General features: G+C 33.2%; 2 protein-coding genes across 2 annotated transcripts; both read right to left on the bottom strand.

The window, feature by feature from the left end:
• Positions 1 to 217: 217 nt before the first annotated feature.
• Positions 218 to 7,521, bottom strand: LOC123560543 (perlucin-like protein). The gene is made up of 6 exons (XM_053524675.1): positions 7,370 to 7,521; positions 6,736 to 6,827; positions 6,089 to 6,182; positions 3,517 to 3,595; positions 1,999 to 2,139; positions 218 to 313 (listed from the first exon to the last, which is right to left on the bottom strand). The coding sequence occupies exons 1-6, from the start codon at positions 7,425 to 7,427 to the stop codon at positions 280 to 282; spliced, it is 498 nt and encodes a 165-aa protein (XP_053380650.1). The 5' UTR covers positions 7,428 to 7,521; the 3' UTR covers positions 218 to 279.
• A 5,994-nt stretch (positions 7,522 to 13,515) lies between these two features.
• LOC123560563 (snaclec coagulation factor X-activating enzyme light chain 1-like) lies at positions 13,516 to 19,003 on the bottom strand. Its single transcript, XM_045352737.2, has 6 exons — positions 18,378 to 19,003; positions 17,011 to 17,029; positions 16,232 to 16,301; positions 15,791 to 15,887; positions 15,545 to 15,623; positions 13,516 to 14,070 (listed from the first exon to the last, which is right to left on the bottom strand). Exons 1-5 carry the CDS (start codon positions 18,427 to 18,429, stop codon positions 15,604 to 15,606), a joined length of 258 nt encoding a protein of 85 aa, XP_045208672.2. The 5' UTR covers positions 18,430 to 19,003; the 3' UTR covers positions 13,516 to 14,070; positions 15,545 to 15,603.
• Positions 19,004 to 22,512: the final 3,509 nt, after the last annotated feature.

Genomic DNA, 22,512 nt, shown 5'->3' with positions numbered 1-22,512 from the left:
ATAACGTTATAGGTCATACGTGTATTATATAGGCCCTATTCAGATTCATTTTGGTATAATAAAATCAGTAATTGCAACAAACATTATGGTGACAAAAAAGAACATAATCCTATGTTTAACTATTTCAAAGACATGCCGTGCAAAATAGCAGATATAAAGCTAAGTAGATCTGAGATAAAGCTAAAACAGGTTTATTACAGTAAAAATAAAACTAAACTACAAAAATTTTAAGCTGTTTAATTTTCGAAATTGAAGACAGCATATTCCAAGATTCGACATTCATCCAATTATTGAACCAGAGTCAATGTAATCCCTGGAAGAAGACAACGAAACACGACTGTATAAGAACGACACATATAAAACTAACTTTTAGAAACGAAATATTTATGCTATCCGCATCAGGCGAAATTTTCAGTATCAGCAGTACCTTCAGGAGAAACATAATGTTAAAAGTGATATGATTTTTCTTTCAGCAAGCTTTATATTCAAGTTTTTCACCCTTACCCTGCTGGCGGCAAGTGATTCTGCCATTGCGATCAGTGCAGACTAAGATCAGATTGCACATCCGTGTAGGCTAAGCATGGTCTGCACTGTTCGTATATATTTGGTAAACACCCCTTTTAACAGTTAATGGTACTGTCCAAACTGAAAGACGGACAAGTTCATTATAGAACTTTAGCATGATAAGGGTTGAGTATTAATATATTATGAATTCTAATATGCTTGTCTCTGTTAAACCACTCTAACGCTAGATTGTCGTGGGTATGATCCCTGGCCGCGTCATATCAAAGACGTAAAAATGGTACTAGTACCTTCCTCGCTTGGCGCTCAGCATTAAGAGGATAGTACTAGGACTGGTCAGCCCGGTGTCAGCATAATGAGACTGGGTGGGGTATCATGCCCCGTATCTACGGCGTGATATTCCAGTGAGGCAGCACTATAAAGTTGGGCATTGTGCTCACTGCTACAAGTAGACACCGTCGTTTATATTATGTTAAAAAAGACGTTAAACCCAAACACACACACATACGTTAGAATGACGTCACATTACCGTGCGGTGACGTTAAAGTTTTTGTTGCGACCAAGAAAGAGCGCTTTTATATTTTACATACTGTTTAAGATAAGGGCATATAAGAATCGAAATAATTTATAACAAAACCGTGTTTTAAAGCTATTTATGCACTCGAACGGTAATACGTCGTACAAATAATTTCAGTCGGGCTGCATCCTCGTGAAATTATTACGCCCGACGTATAACCGCCCATCGTGCATAAGTAGTGTTAAAAGCACTCTTATGCTATGAATTATTTTTTAACTAATGTATTGTCTTCCCTCCAAAGCTGCGATATGAATAATCGTTTAAGAAATAAAACACGAAATTGTGCTTCATATGTAAAGTTAGGGCTTGGCTGTGACCCCCCCTCCCCCCCCCCCCCCCCCCCCTAAAAATAAAATACAGTAAGGAAAGAGGGGGATAGCTGAGTAAGGTCCAATTCACATTAATTGTCTGGCTACACAGTACGTAAGCAACATATGGTCCGAAGTGTCAGGTATTATCAATTCTTTACTATAATGGACAAAGATAGACATTTATTATATTTATAATATTTATAAACAAGCTCGTGTTGGCACATGGGGGAGAGTCACTCATCTTTCGTAACCCCATGACAGAATTCTGCTTACCAAACAGGGACTGAACACAAAACGGTGTACCAAGTGATTCAAAGTCAATGACCTTAACTTCTTGGTCACAAAAAGTAGCAAAGAAAATGATTTGTCTATCGCAACAACTTCTTGAAATGATATATTGTTAACGTTATCAAATGATAAAGTGTAAAATTATGTTAAAAGTTAAAATAATTACATGTATAGAATAATTAATATCTAAAAGCATTTTTGTGCTTTTACGCAAAACAAAATATTCAAGCCAAACCGTTCTGTTTATGGACTGTTTACGAAATGTGCTATGCTTAACCCATTTAATATACATGTACTTACTCTACTTCACAGATATAAGGCATTGGTTTATTGCAATGTTCATCATTCCAGTCAAAACGATATCTTGTATAAAATGTCAGACAGTCCTCCTCTCCTGCACTCTGATTCGGCTCCCCAGGATGCCAGAAGCTCACCTCGAATCTAACATATGCGTTGTATAACATAGTGCATAATTAAACATATGTCTCTCACTTCTCTTCATCTAAATGATTTTTTTTAAAAGGCATGCACTAAAATTCTAATTATTTCACAGAAAAACAATACAGTTCAGGACAAGAAAGCTAGGTTTTACATGTATAAAGGCATAATGAAACTTGATTGTCCTGTTAGAAAAGTTTACACTACGTGTCGTTTACATAAAAAATGAATTTATTCCATCAGTTATCTGGAATAACCCCTGCTTTGTACCGCATTTTTATTGCATGCTTTCAGGAAGGTTGCTGCAGTTTTGGGTAAAAAATCCCAATAATAGACTTTGTATATGAACACAGTGCCACGTTAGACGGAGAATTATGAAATCAAATCGAAGATCACAATGCTTGTCCAGGAGTTATTTGCCCTTGAAAATGCAAATTTGAAGAAAAATCCTGTTTTAAGGGCAGATAACTCCTAAATAAGCACGGTGACCTATGATTGTTTTTGCATTTTCTGTTTCTGACATGAATCTGTGTTCATATACAAGTTTAAACAAATTCTGTTATTGGGAAACTTTTGCCCCATCTCTTCTACAAGAAACTGCAGCAAGTGTCATTAATATATAAATTATATATAAATTATTTATATAAAGTCACACACCTATACTCTTTTATTGCTTTATACACGCAACACGACGTTTTTTTCCAGAAATGTATACTGAATACTTGAAGTAAACCAGTTACTGTGCTTAAAGTTTTATGATAACTTGAATGCGAGACATTGAATGTGTGACCTTGTACTAACGTTTAAAGGTAAATCAGGTGTCAATGTTACAGACAGTTTACTTATTTTGAACTTAGTGTAATAACTTATTCCTTATCGGAAACGTTGCGAAAATGGTATAGACGTTAAGTGTTTACAGGCCAGGTTCTAAAGGATTGATCTGAATACATCTTCTACATAATTCTGTTAATTCGTTATTCAAGCTAACAACAGAACAGATCTCTTAACCCCTGAAACTTAGTGATAATAAGCATGGGTATAAGCTGCTTTGTTCAGACAGTATATTACAGTCACGTTGTTGATAACTAATTGCTGATCAGTCAAAGATCCTTACTTCAGCGAATTTGGACGTGTTACTTTGAGACTTTTATTCTTGTAGAGTATACACAATTATGAGAACAGCCTTTTTTGTCATATATGAGTCACATATAATCCAATGTTCTTAATCAAACCAGTTATTTAGATATATGTATATGTTGCGTTTTAAAGCGATTCAGTGTATTATAACTTTGTAATTAGTATAGTAAACGTATGTTTACATTTATGTATATTGAAATGAATTCATGCTGTAAAAATAAGAGACGATATCTCAATACTTGCATGTCGGATGTGTTTCCCCATACCCAATTATTTTCGGTGACAAGATCATTTCCGGCAGTCCAAAATTGATCCTCAGTACCTGGATAAAACGAACTAAAGCTTTACCATTCGGCTAAAAGGAAGCTCTTATGTAAGCACGGAGTTTATAGATTAATAGCTGCTGTTTAATTCTGTTTGACACAAAAGACACGCTTTCACCTAACATTTCCATAAAGCATCTTGTGAACAATGTCGGCACAGAGGGTCGTGTTTAAAACATTCAAACGTGGCGTATTATATTTTTTCAGCACAGCAACATACGAACAAAAATAACAAAAATACCGTGTTTATATAATTTTACTGAAATAAATACATTCTTGATTAAGACAAGCTTTTAATATGATATTAATATTTCTGAAATTACGTCTTTGTTTGTGGAATTATTTTGCCTTGGAAACAAACCGTATGAAATACTACGGACAAACAAAAATATGTTGAAATTGTCGTTCGGCATTAATAGCCTGACACTAAATTGAATATGATCAAATTTGCTTATCTTGAATATTAAAGGTTATCTGAATATAAAAGGTTCTTAAAATTTGTAAAAACAGTGCCGTGCAGTTGTAATTAATATGTTTGAATGAGATTTCCTGGCCGCATACGTAATTGTTTTATAATGTTTGTTTTTCTTTTATATTCATACGCTTATTCTATACTATATTATACATTACAACATTAATGTTACAACGAAACAGAGCTCTCTGATTTACTCCTGAAATCCAGTTACATTATATTACATCATATTATAAAACATTCATTATTTCATAGATAGATTACATCATATTATAAAACATTCAATATTTCAGAGGATACATACCGAATTGATAATTGATAGATCTTTCTCTCAGTGTTACAATATACTACGTGAACTCTTTGTCCCCGATCTCTTACGCTTATTTATTATTCAACTTTACAATATTACACATTTGATCAATATGAGAAAAGCAGGACCAATGCGAGAAAACAGGGCCAGTACGATATTCAAGTAATTTGATTTGTTCAAAAGAGAATGTCAATACGGAGAAGTTACTTCCGTTAGATTTTTAAATGACACCATTTTGTTTTACATTAATGTTATACATTGCAATAATTTTCACATTGCTGACAACAAAATCATCTAACATGTAACTATGTATGACTGAGCGGACGTACCATGTCGATGAACGTCTTCGTAGATTACAACGATACTTTCGGCCTATTCGGTATTGTGTACAAAAAAAGTGTCCCTGTCAGAAATTCTGACAATTTTCTAGGAAAATATTGAGAAAATAGGCGAAGCTCATATTAATTTGTTTACAGTTTACAGTTTACAATTTATTTAATACTCAATTCATGACATGCATGACAATATGAGCTATAACGTTATATACATTAATAATACATGAGGCAAACACATATATACATTAGACATACAAGAGGTTAACAAATCATCTTACATATAATATGTAAGGGAGAGACGTTATACATAATACTAACATTTTACATACATTTCATCACATACAAAGCTTGAAAGGAACAAATAATGAACACAATATTTGCAATTTACAATCAAATAATTTCAATTTCAACTACGGGTTGACAAATTTCTTGATAATTTCTTTAATAAATACACAGAAGTGTCGGTATTTATCACATTGTTTCGAATCGATATTCATTATAGACTTAAACATAATTGCATTTGGACGTTTATGATATTGACGTTCTAAATGTCTTTTTGGGTGGGATTTATCTTAAATAGACAGTTTGACAGTGGGGATTATTTGTGCAAAGATAATAGCGATTCACATGCTGGAAAAGAGATTAATAAATTTGTTTCGAACAGGAGTGTCATTTGCAAACTGCAAACAATTTCGGATAAGAATAAAACGAGGCATGGGGATGTATAGTATGTATTTGGTTGGTTTTGCTATCTAGATCAACACATATATGTACAATTTTGTGTCTCGTTGCCTGCAGCCTACAAAGAAATGACATTTGAAACACTTTCTATCACACTTGAAATAATCAGATGATAAGATGCTTAGTCGAGAAAAAATAATAAGGTAAGTTCCAGTGCCTGTTGATAATGTCGAGGAATCATAATATCTCCCAAAATTATTCACACAACCCATTCTATTTTACTGGCTAAAATGATTATGCTTTCGAAAATAAGCCTAAACATATTTTTTATCTGACCGTGCATAACTGCCAAAAGGTAACTCAAAGAATTAGGGCGTGGACGGTAGCATGCATTTCCACTACCGTCCATGAACAGGCTCAATCAAATCGAGCCTGCAACATTTTCTTTTCTGTCGTGTTGAGCGACCTGTGAAGTTTCCACTTTTCTCTATTTTATGGTGTTACCGGTAACATCAAAAGTTGAATAATAAAATTGTCATTAATCAAGTGATTTCATATTGGCATAGTTATTTGTCCTCGGGCTGTCTTGGGCCAATACGACAACCCTTTGACAAATATCAAGGCCAATATGAAATCGCTTGATTAATAACATAGTATTTTCAAACATAATCCCTATGGAAGTGTCTTTATTTACCTGGATGTAATTTTGCCAGTTGATTCTTCACAAAGTCGTTCTCTGCTTTACTTTCAATTACAACAAGGTGGGAATTTCGTGCTTCACAATCACTCTGTTGTAAAATAAAATTCTTTGTTCAAAGTTACAATATTTGTTGTTTATGCTTTGTTTACATATATCATAGGTAATACAACTGGTGGAAAATAACTTTTCGATTAAGGCGGATACGTATTTTTTGGGTTATCGAACATCTGATAGTACGAAGCTATCACGACGTAGCGAACAAAATATAACAAATACTTTGATGGGAATAGAAGTTACTAGTATATACATTAAACTGACGATAACATTTCGGTCAATATATGCTTAACGTCTTTGTAATATTCATAGCATATTTTAATACAGTACTTTTTAACATAGTACACATTGGATTAAAAATTAATAAAACATACATTCGGTCAGTTCTATTTCTTCAATGTTATATTTAACTGAATATGATAGAAGGAGCTGTTTTTCTGCAGCAGCGCTATGAAATTCTCCTGTGCCTGAAGCAACACATTCCTGAGGCAACACATTCCTGAGAGTAAAGCCACACATATCTCTGATTGAAGCTACACCTACCTGTACCCAAGGCTACACTTACCTAAACCGGAAGCCGTACCTACCTTTGCCTGAAGCCAAGTCTTCCTGTGCAAGTCAACAAATAGGTAGCATGAGTCATCATTTCGAATCCATCCATTGCTACAGTTGCTATACACTTAATAGAATTAAAGGCAGTGATAACTGACGTTATGTTCAGGATGTGCTGTCGTCACGAGTTGAATTTTCAACAATGAGATATATTTAATTCCCTATTTATTACAGAATGTGAATAAAGCATAAAAGAATGACATACTGAATACATCTTTTTCAATTTAAAAGGGCCATTCTGCCCTTTTTTTAATGTGGCTGCCACATTATTTGTTACGAACGTAAAGTGTATTAATTTCTAGTTAAATCCTATTTTCAGTGTTATTGGTTTCTCCAATATTTGGCAAAGGTTTTATTGAATCCGTAGTTTTTTATGAGTTCTCTTTACAGATCAAACTGTATGAGTTCATACACAGTATTGAAAGTATTACTTTCCTAACCTGCTACATAACATTTATTACGACAACTGCTTTTATCTGTTGTTACTGTAAAATTTAAAGCCGAATGTAACTTAAAGTAACAATACACCGATATTTACCTTTCTTTTTAGTTATTACACTCGGACAGTAGTACATGAATTCTCACTTTATTAATATAAGCCATATATACCTGCAACGAATCCACCAATTAAGTAAAATAACAAGACGAGATATCCTATATCCGCCATGATTTCTTTAAGCTGACCTAGACGTTAAATGAATGCAGTAAACGAATTATCTTATCTCTTGACTTGTACAAGTCAGTCATGAACAAATGTATAATAGGCAGTGTGTGTAAGTTTTGAAAGTTCAAGGGAAAGGTGAACACTGTCGTCCTTAAATCTAATTGTATACGATTAATGATATGGAAATGATGATTATCAATTGTTTGTCGTGTTTAATTATAATGGAAATGTTCCTCCTCATAAATATCACTTACACTTGATATTGTTACCTACCACAGTATTCACCTTTCTCATACGATGTAAGTAATTTTTAACAATCTATTGATTGTTACCTGAAACAAATTTAAAGTGCTTTTGATTTCACATACTTAATTTTGCTATCTTTAACTGACGGATTTCAAAAAGTTATATGAACTGCAACAGATATCAATAAAGAACATCCAAAGATACAAAAGCTTAACAGATGTATCCAGATAGTCTGTTGACGGTTGACGGCTCTACAAAGACACTATGACATTTCTGATACACAATTAAAGCTGTAAAGTCAATGTAATTGCATTGACCAATAAATCATTAAATATAAACTTTTTCAGTTTCATATTTGCCAGTTTATTGTTCTAGCTTTTGTCTCCTTTGATGGATATGCGTTTCAGAAAATTCTTGAATGGTGTCCTGTGTCACAAGCTTAAATTGTGCGTTAAAAGAAGCAACAGTTCACTTTTGTTAAGAAGAACTAAAAAATTTACAGGGATTTCGCGAACAATTGGCCACAGAATTCGCGTTTTCTATTAAATACTACCCAAATGACTTATCCTTGCATAGAGAGTATAAACACATAAAACACACACGTTCGAATTGACCTTTTTCTACGGAAGAGCATTAGTGACAGGTGTATGTTATTTATTAACTCGAAATGTTGAGTTACTAAATCAAAATTTCGAGTTACTGAGTCGAAATTTTGTGTTAATATCTCGAAATGACGAGTCGAAATTTCGAGTTATTAAGTCGATATTTCGGGTTACGTATCTTGCCCTTTTATCTGCAAAATTTGAACGTATGTCCGTCTGTTAAAGGCCAAAAATGTAATGGTAGACTTTTGACTCATCTCTCTACACATCCATATATTGTACCCAACATGAAGGGACTTGAACATATACTACCATACATCAATGTATGACCTACCATAGCCTCTAGAGCTACTCCAGATTTCAAACTGTATCCAGGATACATACGAACAATACAGCTGACTTGAGAAATCGTCAAAAATAACATTTTCACCCAAATATGAAACTAAAATGTAACAGATAACTTGAACACCTCCGACATTTATGTATATCAAAAGCAGAAAGATAAGGAAGAGCATAAGTGTCAGGTGTATATTATTTATTAACTCGAAATTTCGAGTTAATAAGTCGATATTTCGAGTTAATATCTCGAAATTTCGAGTTATACGTATCAAAACTAAACTTCGTAACTCGAAATTTAGAGTTATTAACTACAATAGTTTACGTTGATGTATAGGTCCTGGCCAAGATTAGGTACCTGGTGTATCAATCAGGTAGCGCTACAGGGTCATATAATTAACCTTTACCCTGCTAAATTTCTAAAATGAACTGTACCATCATTCTGTTTGGGCAGCTCCATTTATTATTTGAAGGGGAGTTCACTGAAAAATTACTGACTAAATAGCGAACAGTGCAGACCATGATCAGCCTGCATGGACTTGCAGACTGATGTTGGTCTGGATGGTCACAAAGGCAGAATCACTTGCCATCAGTAGGCTAAAGGTTAAGATGACCGGGCAGCGTTTGCTCATAAAAATGTCACTATTTAAACCATGTTTAGTCGTGAAGGTTAGTTTGAGCCCATGTGGCAATGAAATATAGAGATACCCTACATGAACGTGTAGTCATGAGTCTGGCCAAGATCGGGTACCTGGACAGATCTTGATTTTGAAGATAGGTCATAGAAGGTGACCGGGAAGTATTCAAACTTAGAATAATTCAATTATTTTGACCATATCTGCAAGGTATTCGACCTAGTTCGAGCCCCTACCACCCGAACATACTATATATGTAAATGAAGGTCTAAATGAATTCTAAACTGTACATTCCAAACGTGCATCAATGTACAAACCTTTCCCATACTGTTCCAAAACTAAACCTTTCCCATACTGTTCCAAAACTAAAGTAACCATCTTTGACTGCATCTTCCCATACTGTGAAAAGTGTAAAATCTGTCGAAACATAAAGAAACAACCAAGCATTATGGAAAATTTCTGACTTATCCTTATATTGGATAAAATATGATAATTTAATTTATGCTAATTGATGAAATACTGATTGTGTTTTATCAGTGAGATATAATCTATCACTTACTGCATATCATACACTGTAAATGATATAGCTTTGCCGATCTACTTGTAAGTTGTGTATAAATTTTTAATTATTTGCTTAAAACAGGATGAAAATTTTAGTCGCACTTTATTCTTTGTAGTATACTTCTCGATTTAAATTATTTTACTTTATGAGAATTTCATAACGTTATGCAGCAAGAAGTAAAATAAAATGGAACTTTATGTCGTGTGCGTCTTTCTAACGTCACAACACGTCTGACGTCATGTTCGTTTACGCGCGTTTGTTTGCCGCGCGGAGATAAGAAATTGTTGCAAAATGGATATCTCAACGTAATTAAGCATAAAATAAAAAGGAAAATTGCTTTATTTTTCGTGAATATAGTACACGGGTGGGCACCAGTGCTACCAGACTTGTAAAACCTGTGGTAAAACTTTCACACACATATATAAGATCGAAGACACAATAGTTCGTTTCTGATGTTTATTTAATTTCAGGTATTTAAAGAAAGTATTTTAGTACAAGTAATTTTATTGTCTCAGTGTCCATCTTTCAATAATATTTAGCTACTATAAAATGTTAAGAACTAATTATGTTAAAGTTGTCTTTCATGAAATCTACATATTTGGAAATTAACCTAACGAGACATAATAGTATATTTGACTTACGTTGGCAGAACCACGGTTGGTGGCTCTGCCGCCTCGCCTCCTTGAATGTCTAGTACATAGACCTTTTATATGCACCGGCCAGACTTTTGATTACCAAATTAAGATGTAGTTTTCCTGGTATTATGTCTTAACCTGCCCAGAGCTACGCTAACTTGTTAGTTTTATATTTCAACAATTTTTGAAATTACATTATAGCGGCTTCCGGTGCTGGTGTTGCGCATCAATATATACAGAGTCGAGGTAGGTGGGTTTTTGTTTTTTGTAAATAATGACACATTTACAAATGTTTTCGAAAAAAGCAAACTGCTATTTGACACAAAAATGAATAAAGATCATATGTGTGAAATACCAACTTATTAATTTAAGAATCAGCTGTTTTATCATGAAAACTCTGCTGGCTCGAACTGTCAAAAAAGCATGAAATCATGAAAAATGCCAATTTTCTTACTCCTGTACCTTCTTTCTGGAAATGTGACGCTTCTAATGATCAAACACTCAGTCATGAATATTACATACACTTGATTGAAATGTTGCTTTTGGGGTAAAGACTGGCAAAAAAAAAATCGGGAATGGAGTTGCGCACCGGGAATGGAGTTGCGCGTATACATTATATACATTATGATGTATACGAGCAACTCCATTCCCGGTGCGCAACCCCATCCCCGATTATTTTTTTGTCAATTATGTCCCCGTAAGCAGGATTTGAAGCAAATAATTTAGATAATCGTTACTTTATAACAGTTCAGTTATCATAAAAGCATCAAATGTCCTCAGATTAGGCATATGAGGTCAGAAACGTCCATTTTTGTTGATTTCATACTTTTTCCACGCTTCTTGTCGCCTTAGTTTTCGTGATAATAGAGCCGAATCATAACTTACAAACCAGATATTTTACACATAGGATGTATTATCATATTTGTGTCGAATAGCATTTTGCTTTTTTCGAGAAAATTCATTCTTGTCTCATACTAAGCAAAATCATAACTTCACAATTTCGTCTTTTTATACGCGCAACACCAGCACCGGACGTTGCGCAACCCATTTTAAGCGTATTCCAGCGGGAATTGGATTGCGCGTTTACCACCCGTGTAGTACGAGTCCAATTGAATTCAGTATTGTGCACAACACTGTTAAATTACCTCTTTATTTCACACCATAAAAAGAGATGTAGAAAAACAAAACTTCATACCTATTAACTCGCAAACAACAACACACATTAATTAAAATACGTTCCTCTCTGATAACACATAGATCTATACATTTAGATCTACACTCACTGGTATCGGAACTGTATCCGAACAGTACCAGTATCCGAATTCTAGTAATTTCTCCTTTCATGTAACCCTTCATAAAGGGAGTACTATATGTTTTGGAACGCTGTTTCACAAGCAAGCATCAAGCGAAATTTCTTTCATTAATGGCAAGTGTTTACAGAGAAATTCTACCTTTTTTATTAAGCAATCAACTTTCAGTTTTGTTTACATCTGAGGGATTCCACATGACGACAACCCATGTTTGTCCAATTCCAGGGAGGTAAATCCTGAGCTTATGATTTGCACTCCATTGTAGAATTACTCTCCCTTTAAAGTTGGGCAAAGTGTTAAGGAAATTATATTGCCTTTGCATCACATGGATATTTAGTTACGAGATAGAGGCTCGCCTCAGGTGTGAGAGGTCATGGGTTCAAATCCCAGTTAATGCATAAATTTTTTATCTTATTTTTTACTTTTTTTAAATATATATTAACACAGCTTAAGGACTTAAAGTCGATATAAAACTCCTATATACCGAGATACAGTGTATACAGTAATCAAGTAAACTACTTTCTACAAGCTAGACAAATACACAATGTGAAAGGTGCTTGTCTGAAGTGTTGCATGATATGATTATACAGGTGCTGTACGGTACCGTACGTAACGGAACGGAAGATAGCCACAACCTTTACGATTTATGGGAAAAAGTAGTAAAGGTTAATTACATAATTTAAAATCAAAATTATAAAAGATTTTCAGTCATAATAATTTTAAAGCTGCTTACAAAACTATTTATCGGAAACTGGTACTGTAGATAAACCAATTAACGTCAATTAGACTGCCCTTTCGGAGCCCTTGTTTTTGGACGCATGCGCAGATAAGGCCGGTATTGTTTACGTCCTTGCAAAGAGTAAAAGACTAGGGTTTAACGATTTGTAGGTTATTTTTGTAAACAATTTGTATTTAAAAATAAATATAATGAAAATCCTTAATTTTTGTCGGAAACTGGTCTGAAATCAGTCAGTGCCAAAAAATTCGAAAACAACTTTTCGTGAAATTTTGAACCGAAACCATGATAAATGGATAGGAAACGTTCTAACTAAGAAATTGAGTGCTTACACTAACATGTTTCGTTCAAAAATAAGAAAGTTATTGCATATTTAAAAAAAAATACTGCTGTCGCTATATACAAGGGAAGTAATTCCAAATGTCTCCTTATAAGGAATCGGAAGAGTTGTCCCGTCCAATATGAAAAAGATATGGATTTTGCTTTATACATGATCGATAATTTTTGCATAAACCCATCATATTTCTTGCAGTAACCTTTTGATTGAAGCATACCCAGTTAACCAAGTTAATAACGGTGTAGATTCGTACTGTTTTTCCCCCCTTTCGTATAAGTTGCGGCTATGCTATTAATTATTAGCCTCACGTTTCAGTATCTTACTTATTTGGTGAATGATGATCGTCCGTGTATCATGCTAGACACAGAAACGGATGTAGTAATTTTTGAATGATGGTCTTTTAAAAACATATTTGAGAGAGTCATCTTAACTTAAGCGGGACTTTGGGACTGAATATGCTGTAGGCCTACATTTCTGTTTTAATAGCAAGCGTGTTCGAGAACTACATCAGCTATTAACTACATGCCCTTGCAATCCCATAATTAATAATGTAATTTTATCTAACGACGAAACAAACACTCCAATAAAACTTTAAGTTAGTGTATTTTCATTACAAAATACATATTGCAGCCATCGAAATTCCTTGTTATTGTTCTCATCCTAAAATCCCCGAATCAACACTCCTGTGAAAAGAATAAACAGTTAATTGCAGAACGCACTATAACACCAGTCTTTTCCGCTATAATGATGTCGCAGATTATTCATTGCATGAGGCACTGCATAGATTCTTTTGTAGTGCAAAGACGATGTCAGCAATTTCACTATCCATTTACATGATAATTTGCAGAAGTATAATCTTATTGAACTGACATATTTAGATGAACAATAAAATAACATTTTCTTACTAAAAAGAGTTTAAGTTTCAATGGAGGTTCCTACTGTAACGGTAAACACATTGCATTATACACTACATGTTTAACTACGTTCTTCGTCTTTCACATTCCCAGTAGTACCTTCTTTTTAGAGCTTGAAGATTTTTATTACAGAAATATGTATTACCACAGTGTTATGTGTTTCTGTTAAAATACTTAGAGTACTAACTCCCGTTCACAAAGAAAAGGAAACAGTCTGTCACAATGTTCATCATTCCACTGCATATTGTATCTTGTGTAGAAAGTTAGACAATCTTCTTCTCCACCACTTTGGTTAGGTTCCCCAGGACAGGATACCAGTCTGTGACCTCAAATCTAAAATAGGATACAGGTCTATGAATATAAATCTAAAAGGTCACAGACCAGTAAATATTATTACCTACATATTCATATAAAACTGACATTTCAAAGAGCTACCAAACATAGAACCAGAACAAATAATTACTTCAATTTAAAGAGTTAGGATAAAACTGATATTAATTGAAGAGAAAAGTAGTTGTCATTTGAGCCGTGCCATGAGAAAACCAACATAGTGGGTTTGCGACCAGCATGGATCCAGACCAGCCTGCGCATTCGCGCAGTCTGGTCAGGATCCATGCTGTTCGCTTTCAAAGGTTATTGGAATTAGAGAAACTGTTAGCGGACAGCATGGATCCTGACCAGACTGCGCTATGTTGGTTTTCTCATGGCGCGGCTCATTTATCTTCTAAGAGAGATTTCTGTTGTCACATTTGCTTACTGTAAAATCACATCAAAATCACACTGATGTGACCTAGAAGTATTACTCATACTAAATTGAGTTTCACTTCACCAAATACAACCTCCTCTCACATTTTGTTTCTTCCAAAATATCAAAAATACATCCACAATGAAATTTAAAGAGAAACCAGCTTTAATTTAAACCTATGTGGCCATGCCAAGTTGAAAAATTAGTGTTCAAGAACCTATCCGCCATTTAGCGACTAGACAAGATGGCTCCTATGCTGGTTCCTTTACTATAGTTGGGGCCAAAAACTACATGCTTGTGTGTTACCTTAAATCTAAAAGAAGATACCAGTGTTTAATATAATATCTAAAATAGGATAGTGTGTGACCTAAATTCTAAAATAAGGTGTCATGACACTAGTTCTTGACCTTAAATCTAACGCAAGATTCTATCATTTGACATCAAGTCTATAGGCGGACACCAGGATTCCAGTCTGTGACTTTTTTATATTATAGAAATAGGAAATATGAACATCTGCATTGAAAGCGATAGTATAATACTGTTTTGACCATTCGATATCAGGAGCAATTTTATAACGATAGTTTCCGGATATTCAATGTATTCATCGTTTGTAAAAATAATTAAAAACTATTTAGAAAGCCATCCAGTCATCCAGCTGGCTTACGGAAGGTCGGTGGTTCTGCCCAGGTGCTCGCTCGTGATGAAATAATGCACGGAGGGGCGCCTGGGGTCTTCCTCCACCATTAAGCTGGAATGTCACCATATGACCTATCATGAGTCGGTGCGACGTTAAATCCAACCAAAAAAAAAAAAAACAACAACAACAAAACTATTTAGTAAGCAAATAAATACAGCAAAACATTACATGTGATAGACAACCGGTGATTTCAATTATTAATATGACATCGTATACTCATCTAAATATTTTTCTCGAAATTGATTGCAATGAATATACTTGATAGGAATAAAAGAACCAAAATGATATGAAGAGCATTCCGACCATAAGCATTTTCTCATTTATGAAATAAACAAATATAAAATCTATATTCATGTAATAATTACCTTTCTCCTGTACATTCCCAAACCCATTCTCCTTCTGTTCTTTGGTCCACTCCATCCATTCAAAATTGAACCTCCGCAGCTGCAAAATGCCATTTACATACAGGAAAAGAATATATTTGCCGTATGATAAATTACAACAACTGGCATTTGCATTAAAGTAACAGGATAAATGTTCAAATGAAATAATCTGTTTTGTACCACATACTTGACTACGGATAGATTTATAAACAAGACTATATTATTTACCTGCATGACGTGTTCGTAGAATGTTCTTTAAGAATTCGTTCTCTTCTTTACTCATCACAATAACCAAATGAGTGTTGTTCATGTTTTCACAAAATTTCTTCAATGAAATAAGATATAAAGTATAAAATCATGTATAAATATGATATCCAAATCAATTACATTAACATGTGACTAGATACACAATTTAGATATTGCTCTTTTCATTTACAGGAAAGCACCTTATTGTCTGACTGTGCAAGGATTTAATGACGCGACATGGCTTAGCAAAAAAAAAAAAAAAAAAAGAAGGAAATGATTTCAGTTAATCTGATTCTACAGTTTTTTATACACACTAATGCATATAAACGACAACGGATCTGTTTCAACATCCGGTTACTATTCTCGCTTATACTGAACTATGAACGACGAGAAATTTCAAAGCAGAGCGAAGACGAACGTTACCTTAGCATCAGACCATTGTCTAAATGCGGTGACAAATGTATAACATGATTCCTCAAACTGCACCCATCCGTATGGAAACGTTAATTGGGCACCCGAATGTTGAGTTAATATGGTTTGAAATCGTCTTGTTGTTTGTAGTATTGTCCACTTTAACACGGTATCTCATAAATTATTTGTCTACTTGATGCATTAATGTTTCTGCTTTTTCCAATTATTTTGATCCTTAATGTTGTTATGTTTAAGCACTATACCAGAAGTTTTTTTAATACAAAACTGTTCTTTATGACATGTAGATATAATGGAACAGGTCTTGACGAGAAAAAGGATCGCCTCCTGGCGACATGATTGGGTTATATCGACATCTGTTTTTACAGAATGCTGTTATAATCTAAGTAACTCTACATCGCGGGACAACTTTGCAACAACAGTGCGCTTGTGACACGTGTAATATCTAGAGTTACTTAGATTATAACAGCATTCTGTAAAAACAGATGTCGATATAACCCAATCATGTTGCCAGGAGTCGATCTTTTTTCTCGTCAAGACCTGTTCCATTATATCTACATGTCATAAAGAACAGTTTTGTATTAAAAAAACTTCTGGTATAGTGCTTAAACATAACAACATTAAGGATCAAAATAATTGGAAAAAGCAGAAACATTAATGCATCAAGTAGACAAATAATTTATGAGATACCGTGTTAAAGTGGACAATACTACATACCATAACACAGGTAAGTATCAACATTCGGGTGCCCAATTAACGTTTCCATACATCCGGGCTCGCATGCACCATGTACTAGAAAACAGCATGTTAACATGTATATGTTACAAAGGACAAGACGTGAAAAGTGCTAACAAACTTATTTCAAGCAAACAATACCGGTATTATAGTAAACTTGACAAAATGGCGACAACTCGGGCATTGGATCCCGTCTGTGGTTATTATTCCATAAAGTAAGCGCGTTTAAATCGCAAGAGAGACAACATCTGCAGGAAACTGCACTAAACATACGCATGATCATTCCGAAAGAATGAATTCGAGTATAAAAGTTTTTACTTAAACCTTTTTAAATCTAACAGATGGTGACACATTTCTGCCATCCACATATCCACTTATTTGTTTCGAAAGTTTTTTTTTTACAATATCACTTATTCAGTCATTATCTGGCAAGCAGGAACGTTCTCTATTATCAGTATAATCATTTTAACAGGCCAAACCAATTACTGACTTACATTTACCAGATATCTTGATATCATTAAGTTAGCCAGATACATATTCATAATGTGTATAAAGAAATTGAGACCTCTCACTCCTGTTTTCGTAATAATCTATTTTAGCTATCTGTCTACTAGTATTAGAAAAACTTTCGCAATTTCCACTTATTTATGTGGATTTGACTTATTTGGTGAATAGTAACAAGCAGTTTGCTCTGCTAAACAATTATCTGGATAACGTGAGACTTTTCCACTTTTCCAGGCAATACACATTTTACATAAACATGTGGATATGCGGTTGACAAAGTATGCCATCAACGCAACGAAAACATGACACTCCGGAACAATGATTATTTAGTTAGAAATATATTGTGCAAAACTGTCATGATATATTAAACTAAACTTTGTATACAATTGAAAAAAATGTTGTGACGTTACAACAATACAGCTGGGTGCCGTAAACGATGTTATGAAGGGCACTTATGTTGGAAATCTATGTTAGAAACAAACACAATTGCAATATTTCATTTGTAAATACTGACCGCAAGTTTCGTAAAGATCAAATCCATAATCGACTGGAAACGTCTTACTTTAATTCAGATTTTTTCACAGATTCTTTGCTTAAAATGACCGTATGAAGCTGTAATCGTCTTAGGAAAAGAACGACAATCGTTTCAAAAGTGGTACTGTACGACAAATTTCTACATAATTGTTACAAATTTAGATGTATTTAACATTCATAAACTTAATTCGTTTCGCCAAAATAACAGTTGCAAAACTTATCTTAGTTGTAAGATATGCATAAATACGCATAAATATATCTATACAACGTTCTTAGTTGCAAAGAAATAATATCCACAATCTAACATATTATTGCATTTTTGGATCAGTCCATACTTTCAAATGACAAGTTCCAGCTATTTACTTACCTGATAAAGCCACCAGCAAAACAGAACATATCTGTATAAACCATACAGCCATTGTGCTAGTCAACACTCGTCGTCAACAAACAAGAATTGACCCTATAATTAATCAAACTGCTATAAATCAGTTTCGAGATAAGAAATATGAGATTAGCTGAGGTCAAAATGTGCTTTTGGCAACAGTGACCGAGTTATTCTATTATTCGGTGAGTTTCGAATATAAAAATATCTTTGATGCTTGTAAATTTAAAATGACCCCACTTACGTTTCTGAAATTCCTAAAATTTTGACAGTCTTAAAGGCTCATAATGTGGCTGCCACCTTATTTATTATGACCATGAAATCTACTAACTTTTTGTTAAATCATATTTTCACTGACTGTTTTCTCTAATATTTGCCAAAGTTTTGAATATTGATTAACATAGTATAAAGTTTTATTGAACACACTGTTTATGATTACCTCCCTTTACAGCTCTAAATGTATATGTTCATGTGCAGTATTTCAGGCAGTGCTTTTCTAATTACGTAATTATGCATAACATCTATTTGGATAGATGTATCATCTGTTTTTTAATATAATATTTAAAGCTTTATGGGGCTTTAAATATCTTTAAGTTTATTTGCTTGAATAAAACTAAACATATAATCTAGCCTATCCTTTGTTTTTTATTAACCGATAAAAGAAATTACTCTTTGTTTAGCTGCTTCAGGTCCATTTTGATACAGTTACTAGATTTTTACCCGTCACAGACCTGTTTTCTGTAAGATATCCATACAGAAAGGCGTAATGAATGATATGCAATGAAATGCAAGTCACTGAAGTCAGGTACCCTCATATTGCCACATCTCAGAAAGCGGTCAAATGAATAATTACCCTACATTCGTTTCCAAGTAAACATACGAATGTAAACATAAAAAGAGTCTTATTTTACGTAAAACACATTTCAAGAGTAAACTTATGCCACTGAATTACGCGCAAATGCGCTAATAATTGGAAAATTATTGGAAAATTTATGTATATTTACTGACAAGCAGAATCTGAACCTGATCAAGTTATTCCAGCCAGTAAACTTTCACAGTTTTAAGAATATTTAAAAGGACAGAAAAACTGTTGTATTTAGGACCTGTAGGAATGAAAGTTATTATATAACCAGTCGACTGACTCGGATGATTGCGCATGGTCTTTCACCTGATTAACCAAGTGTGATGGGAAATAAGCGAGATGGTGTTAGACCGAGTGGTTTAAATTCAAGCATATGAACGAAAAACCGTAATATATCGGAAAATAAAGCACAATAAATCTGACAATTTTCATTTTAATATTCTCGTTAAATACATCAGTCATAGGTGACCTGATATAATGTATTATGTAACGTGTAGATATGAACCTGACGATAAAATTCATGCAGTCGAAACTGACGTTTCAGTAGTCCTCACGAGTAGTATAAGAACTACCGATTCTGGAACATTTTAACCTCATTTTGACCCATACCTTTGACCTAAACCGACCAATGCCGACCAATTAAAAAAAACAACAGATTTTAACAAATTATTGTTAAAACCTATAGTAAAATAAAGTAAATCTATTTTTAGTAACGTTTACAATGTAAACGCCTATTTTTAGTAACGTTTATTTTTAGTAACGTTTACAATGTAAACGCCTATTTTTAGTAACGTTTATTTTTAGTAACGTTTACAATGTAAACGCTTATTTTTAACATCAGTAGAATCCCATGTACAGTGTTAACGTTTATTTTTAGTAACGTTTACAATGTAAACGCCTATTATTAGTAACGTTTATAATGTAAACGCTTATTTTTATATTTGAAATACCACGCACAATGTTTGTGTTTATTTTTTTAGTAAAGTTTACAGTGTAAACGCTTATTTCTTTACGTGTTGTATTGAGATGTGAAATATGAAATAATTTTTTGTTCATTTGATCTTTGATTTTTAACTTTTAGTATTTTTTACAATAAATCATACAACGGTATTTTATCTTGTAACATTTTAATGAAAAATAAACAGTAATATCCACAGAGTGTACTTGTTTTGTCTTGATATTGTATATTGTTGTATTTTACATTTGGTATACATTTAATTACTTCTTTCGGTGGAGTAAGTCCAAATGAGTCAAAGTACATATCATTTAAGTAACAAACCCAATGTGGTCCAACAGAATCATCTAAATTATAATTCCACATTCAACCTTTTCTTTTGTTTTTAGTAAATTATTTCTACTAAATACACCCCTAAAGTTTTTTATTTTTAATTGTTTTACCCATTGTTCAATTTCAAAGTTAGAAATTGGTTTGTTTATAAATTTTATCTTTTTTTTACTATATGAATTCGTCTGTACGGCCTTCGTTGAGAATCAATCTGTATACCCTGACCGTGTCCCTTACCACTTAACAAAGTTGTAATCAAAGGTATCCCTAGACTAGCAGCCAACATGCCTAAAAACCCACCGTCTTGTTTTTGTTTTTGTGTTAATTTAATCACTCCAGATCCTACTAGTTGCTTTCTTTGATTAGGTGTAAGATATGGTGATATAATATTTTTCTTATCATTAGCTATCGAAATCATACCATTTCCAAGTATTTTACTTACACCAGTACTGGCAAGACCAGAAAGGGCTCCGATGCCTAGAGGAGCTAATATTTTTGGAGCTATTTTTGCTGCCATTGGAAGAATTGTTTTTCCTAACAAACCAGCCAAAGCTCCTAAAAATCCACCATTTTGACCTTGACTGGACATTTGTTTTTTTGAAATTGTAATTTCTAATCCCTTCTTATTTGCAACAGCTTTTTTAATTTGATTAATTTGTGTTTTTGTTAAAAGTAAAGGAAAGTTTCCACGTAATTGTTCATGTTTTAATCTAAAAGTATGTGGAATTTTATTATAATAAGCTTGTGCTAAATTTTTCTTTTGTCCATCTGTTAGGTTAACTTTATATTCAATATAATTTGATGCCATTATATATTAAATTTATAAAATTTAGTTTTATATTTAAAATTTATTTTATTTAAACAATAACAAGTTCATTTCCAATAGTATTTATTTCAACCGTTTCTTCATACAATACAATTGCGTAAACACGAATATTGGCTGTTGGTGGAATATTTAACTTAACTGTTAATGTAATATGCTTAGGATCTTCTGTTATTACTTCCTTTTTATATTCCAAGTTAAAATGAACAAATCCAAATAAATCATTAAAATTTGATCTATTAAGCAGACTTCCAGTAGTCTTATTATTTTGTTTATAATAATAATTAATTACATCATCATATATTCTTGATATACTTGTGTATTCTGTTTCTGGATAAAAAACACCATTACCAACTTCAAGACGACAAGAGCTCAAAGTGCAATTATCATTTGCTGCATTAATTTTAAATGTATCTAATCAGTTGATTGTGTCACCATTTCCCGAAGGTATGACCATCTTGCTTTTGTAAATCTTTCAGAAATTAAATTAAGTCCAAATTCATTAAAAATCAAACGTGGAACCCATAGAATTAATTTTGTTACAATTACTCTACCAGCATCAGCAGCATTAGCTCTAAAAATTAATTCATCATCATCTGTTAGCTGCAGTGTTATTTGAATTTGACTTGGAGGTAAAATATTAGTTTCTAAACCCTGAAAAAATGAATAATTATTTAACGGAATCTTAGCATTTACCCCTTTATTACCCTGGGTTAATAACTTTCAAGAAGCATAATCTTTATTATCATCAGAAGCAGCAGTAGCAGTAGTATCTAAATAGATAAATTCATTTGTTCCAGTTGATTTTGCATAATCTTCAGACAATTCAACCAAACTCTTTACATTTATTATTTTGCATAAATTATTACAATCATAAACAATTTTTCCATTTTGTTTAACCACTAATTGATCAATTAATGAAGCTGCATTATTAATTAGAGCAATTTGATCTCCACCACCATAATCATTACCATTAGCAAGCTTATTTACTTTAAAACTTACTTCAAAATAACCATTAAACCAATCAAAATATGAGCTTCTATCATTAATTGTAAAGTGATATCCGTTTTTTTGTTGCTTAACATTATTTCCCAAGACAGATATTAAAGCTGTATCTAATTGAATAGGAGTTAATTCATATCTTTCACAA

This window comes from Mercenaria mercenaria, chromosome 15 (assembly GCF_021730395.1).
Source record: "Mercenaria mercenaria strain notata chromosome 15, MADL_Memer_1, whole genome shotgun sequence".
In the NCBI taxonomy this organism is placed as follows: domain Eukaryota; kingdom Metazoa; phylum Mollusca; class Bivalvia; order Venerida; family Veneridae; genus Mercenaria; species Mercenaria mercenaria.
Note: the sequence above shows the minus strand (reverse complement) of the source record. Positions and strands in the feature narration are given on the sequence as shown.

Coding starts and splice junctions, on each gene's coding strand:
- LOC123560543 (XM_053524675.1), bottom strand. CDS start 7,427: ATGGCGGATATAGGATATCTCGTCTTGTTATTTTACTTAATTGGTGGA. Junction 6,828..7,369: donor AATTGGTGGATTCGTTGCAG/GTATATATGGCT, acceptor AATTCTATTAAG/TGTATAGCAACTGTAGCAAT. Junction 2,140..3,516: donor TGGGGAAACACATCCGACAT/GCAAGTATTGAG, acceptor CGCATATGTTAG/ATTCGAGGTGAGCTTCTGGC.
- LOC123560563 (XM_045352737.2), bottom strand. CDS start 18,429: ATGGCTGTATGGTTTATACAGATATGTTCTGTTTTGCTGGTGGCTTTA. Junction 15,888..16,231: donor GACAATGGTCTGATGCTAAG/GTAACGTTCGTC, acceptor ATTTCATTGAAG/AAATTTTGTGAAAACATGAA. Junction 15,624..15,790: donor TCTACGAACACGTCATGCAG/GTAAATAATATA, acceptor GGCATTTTGCAG/CTGCGGAGGTTCAATTTTGA.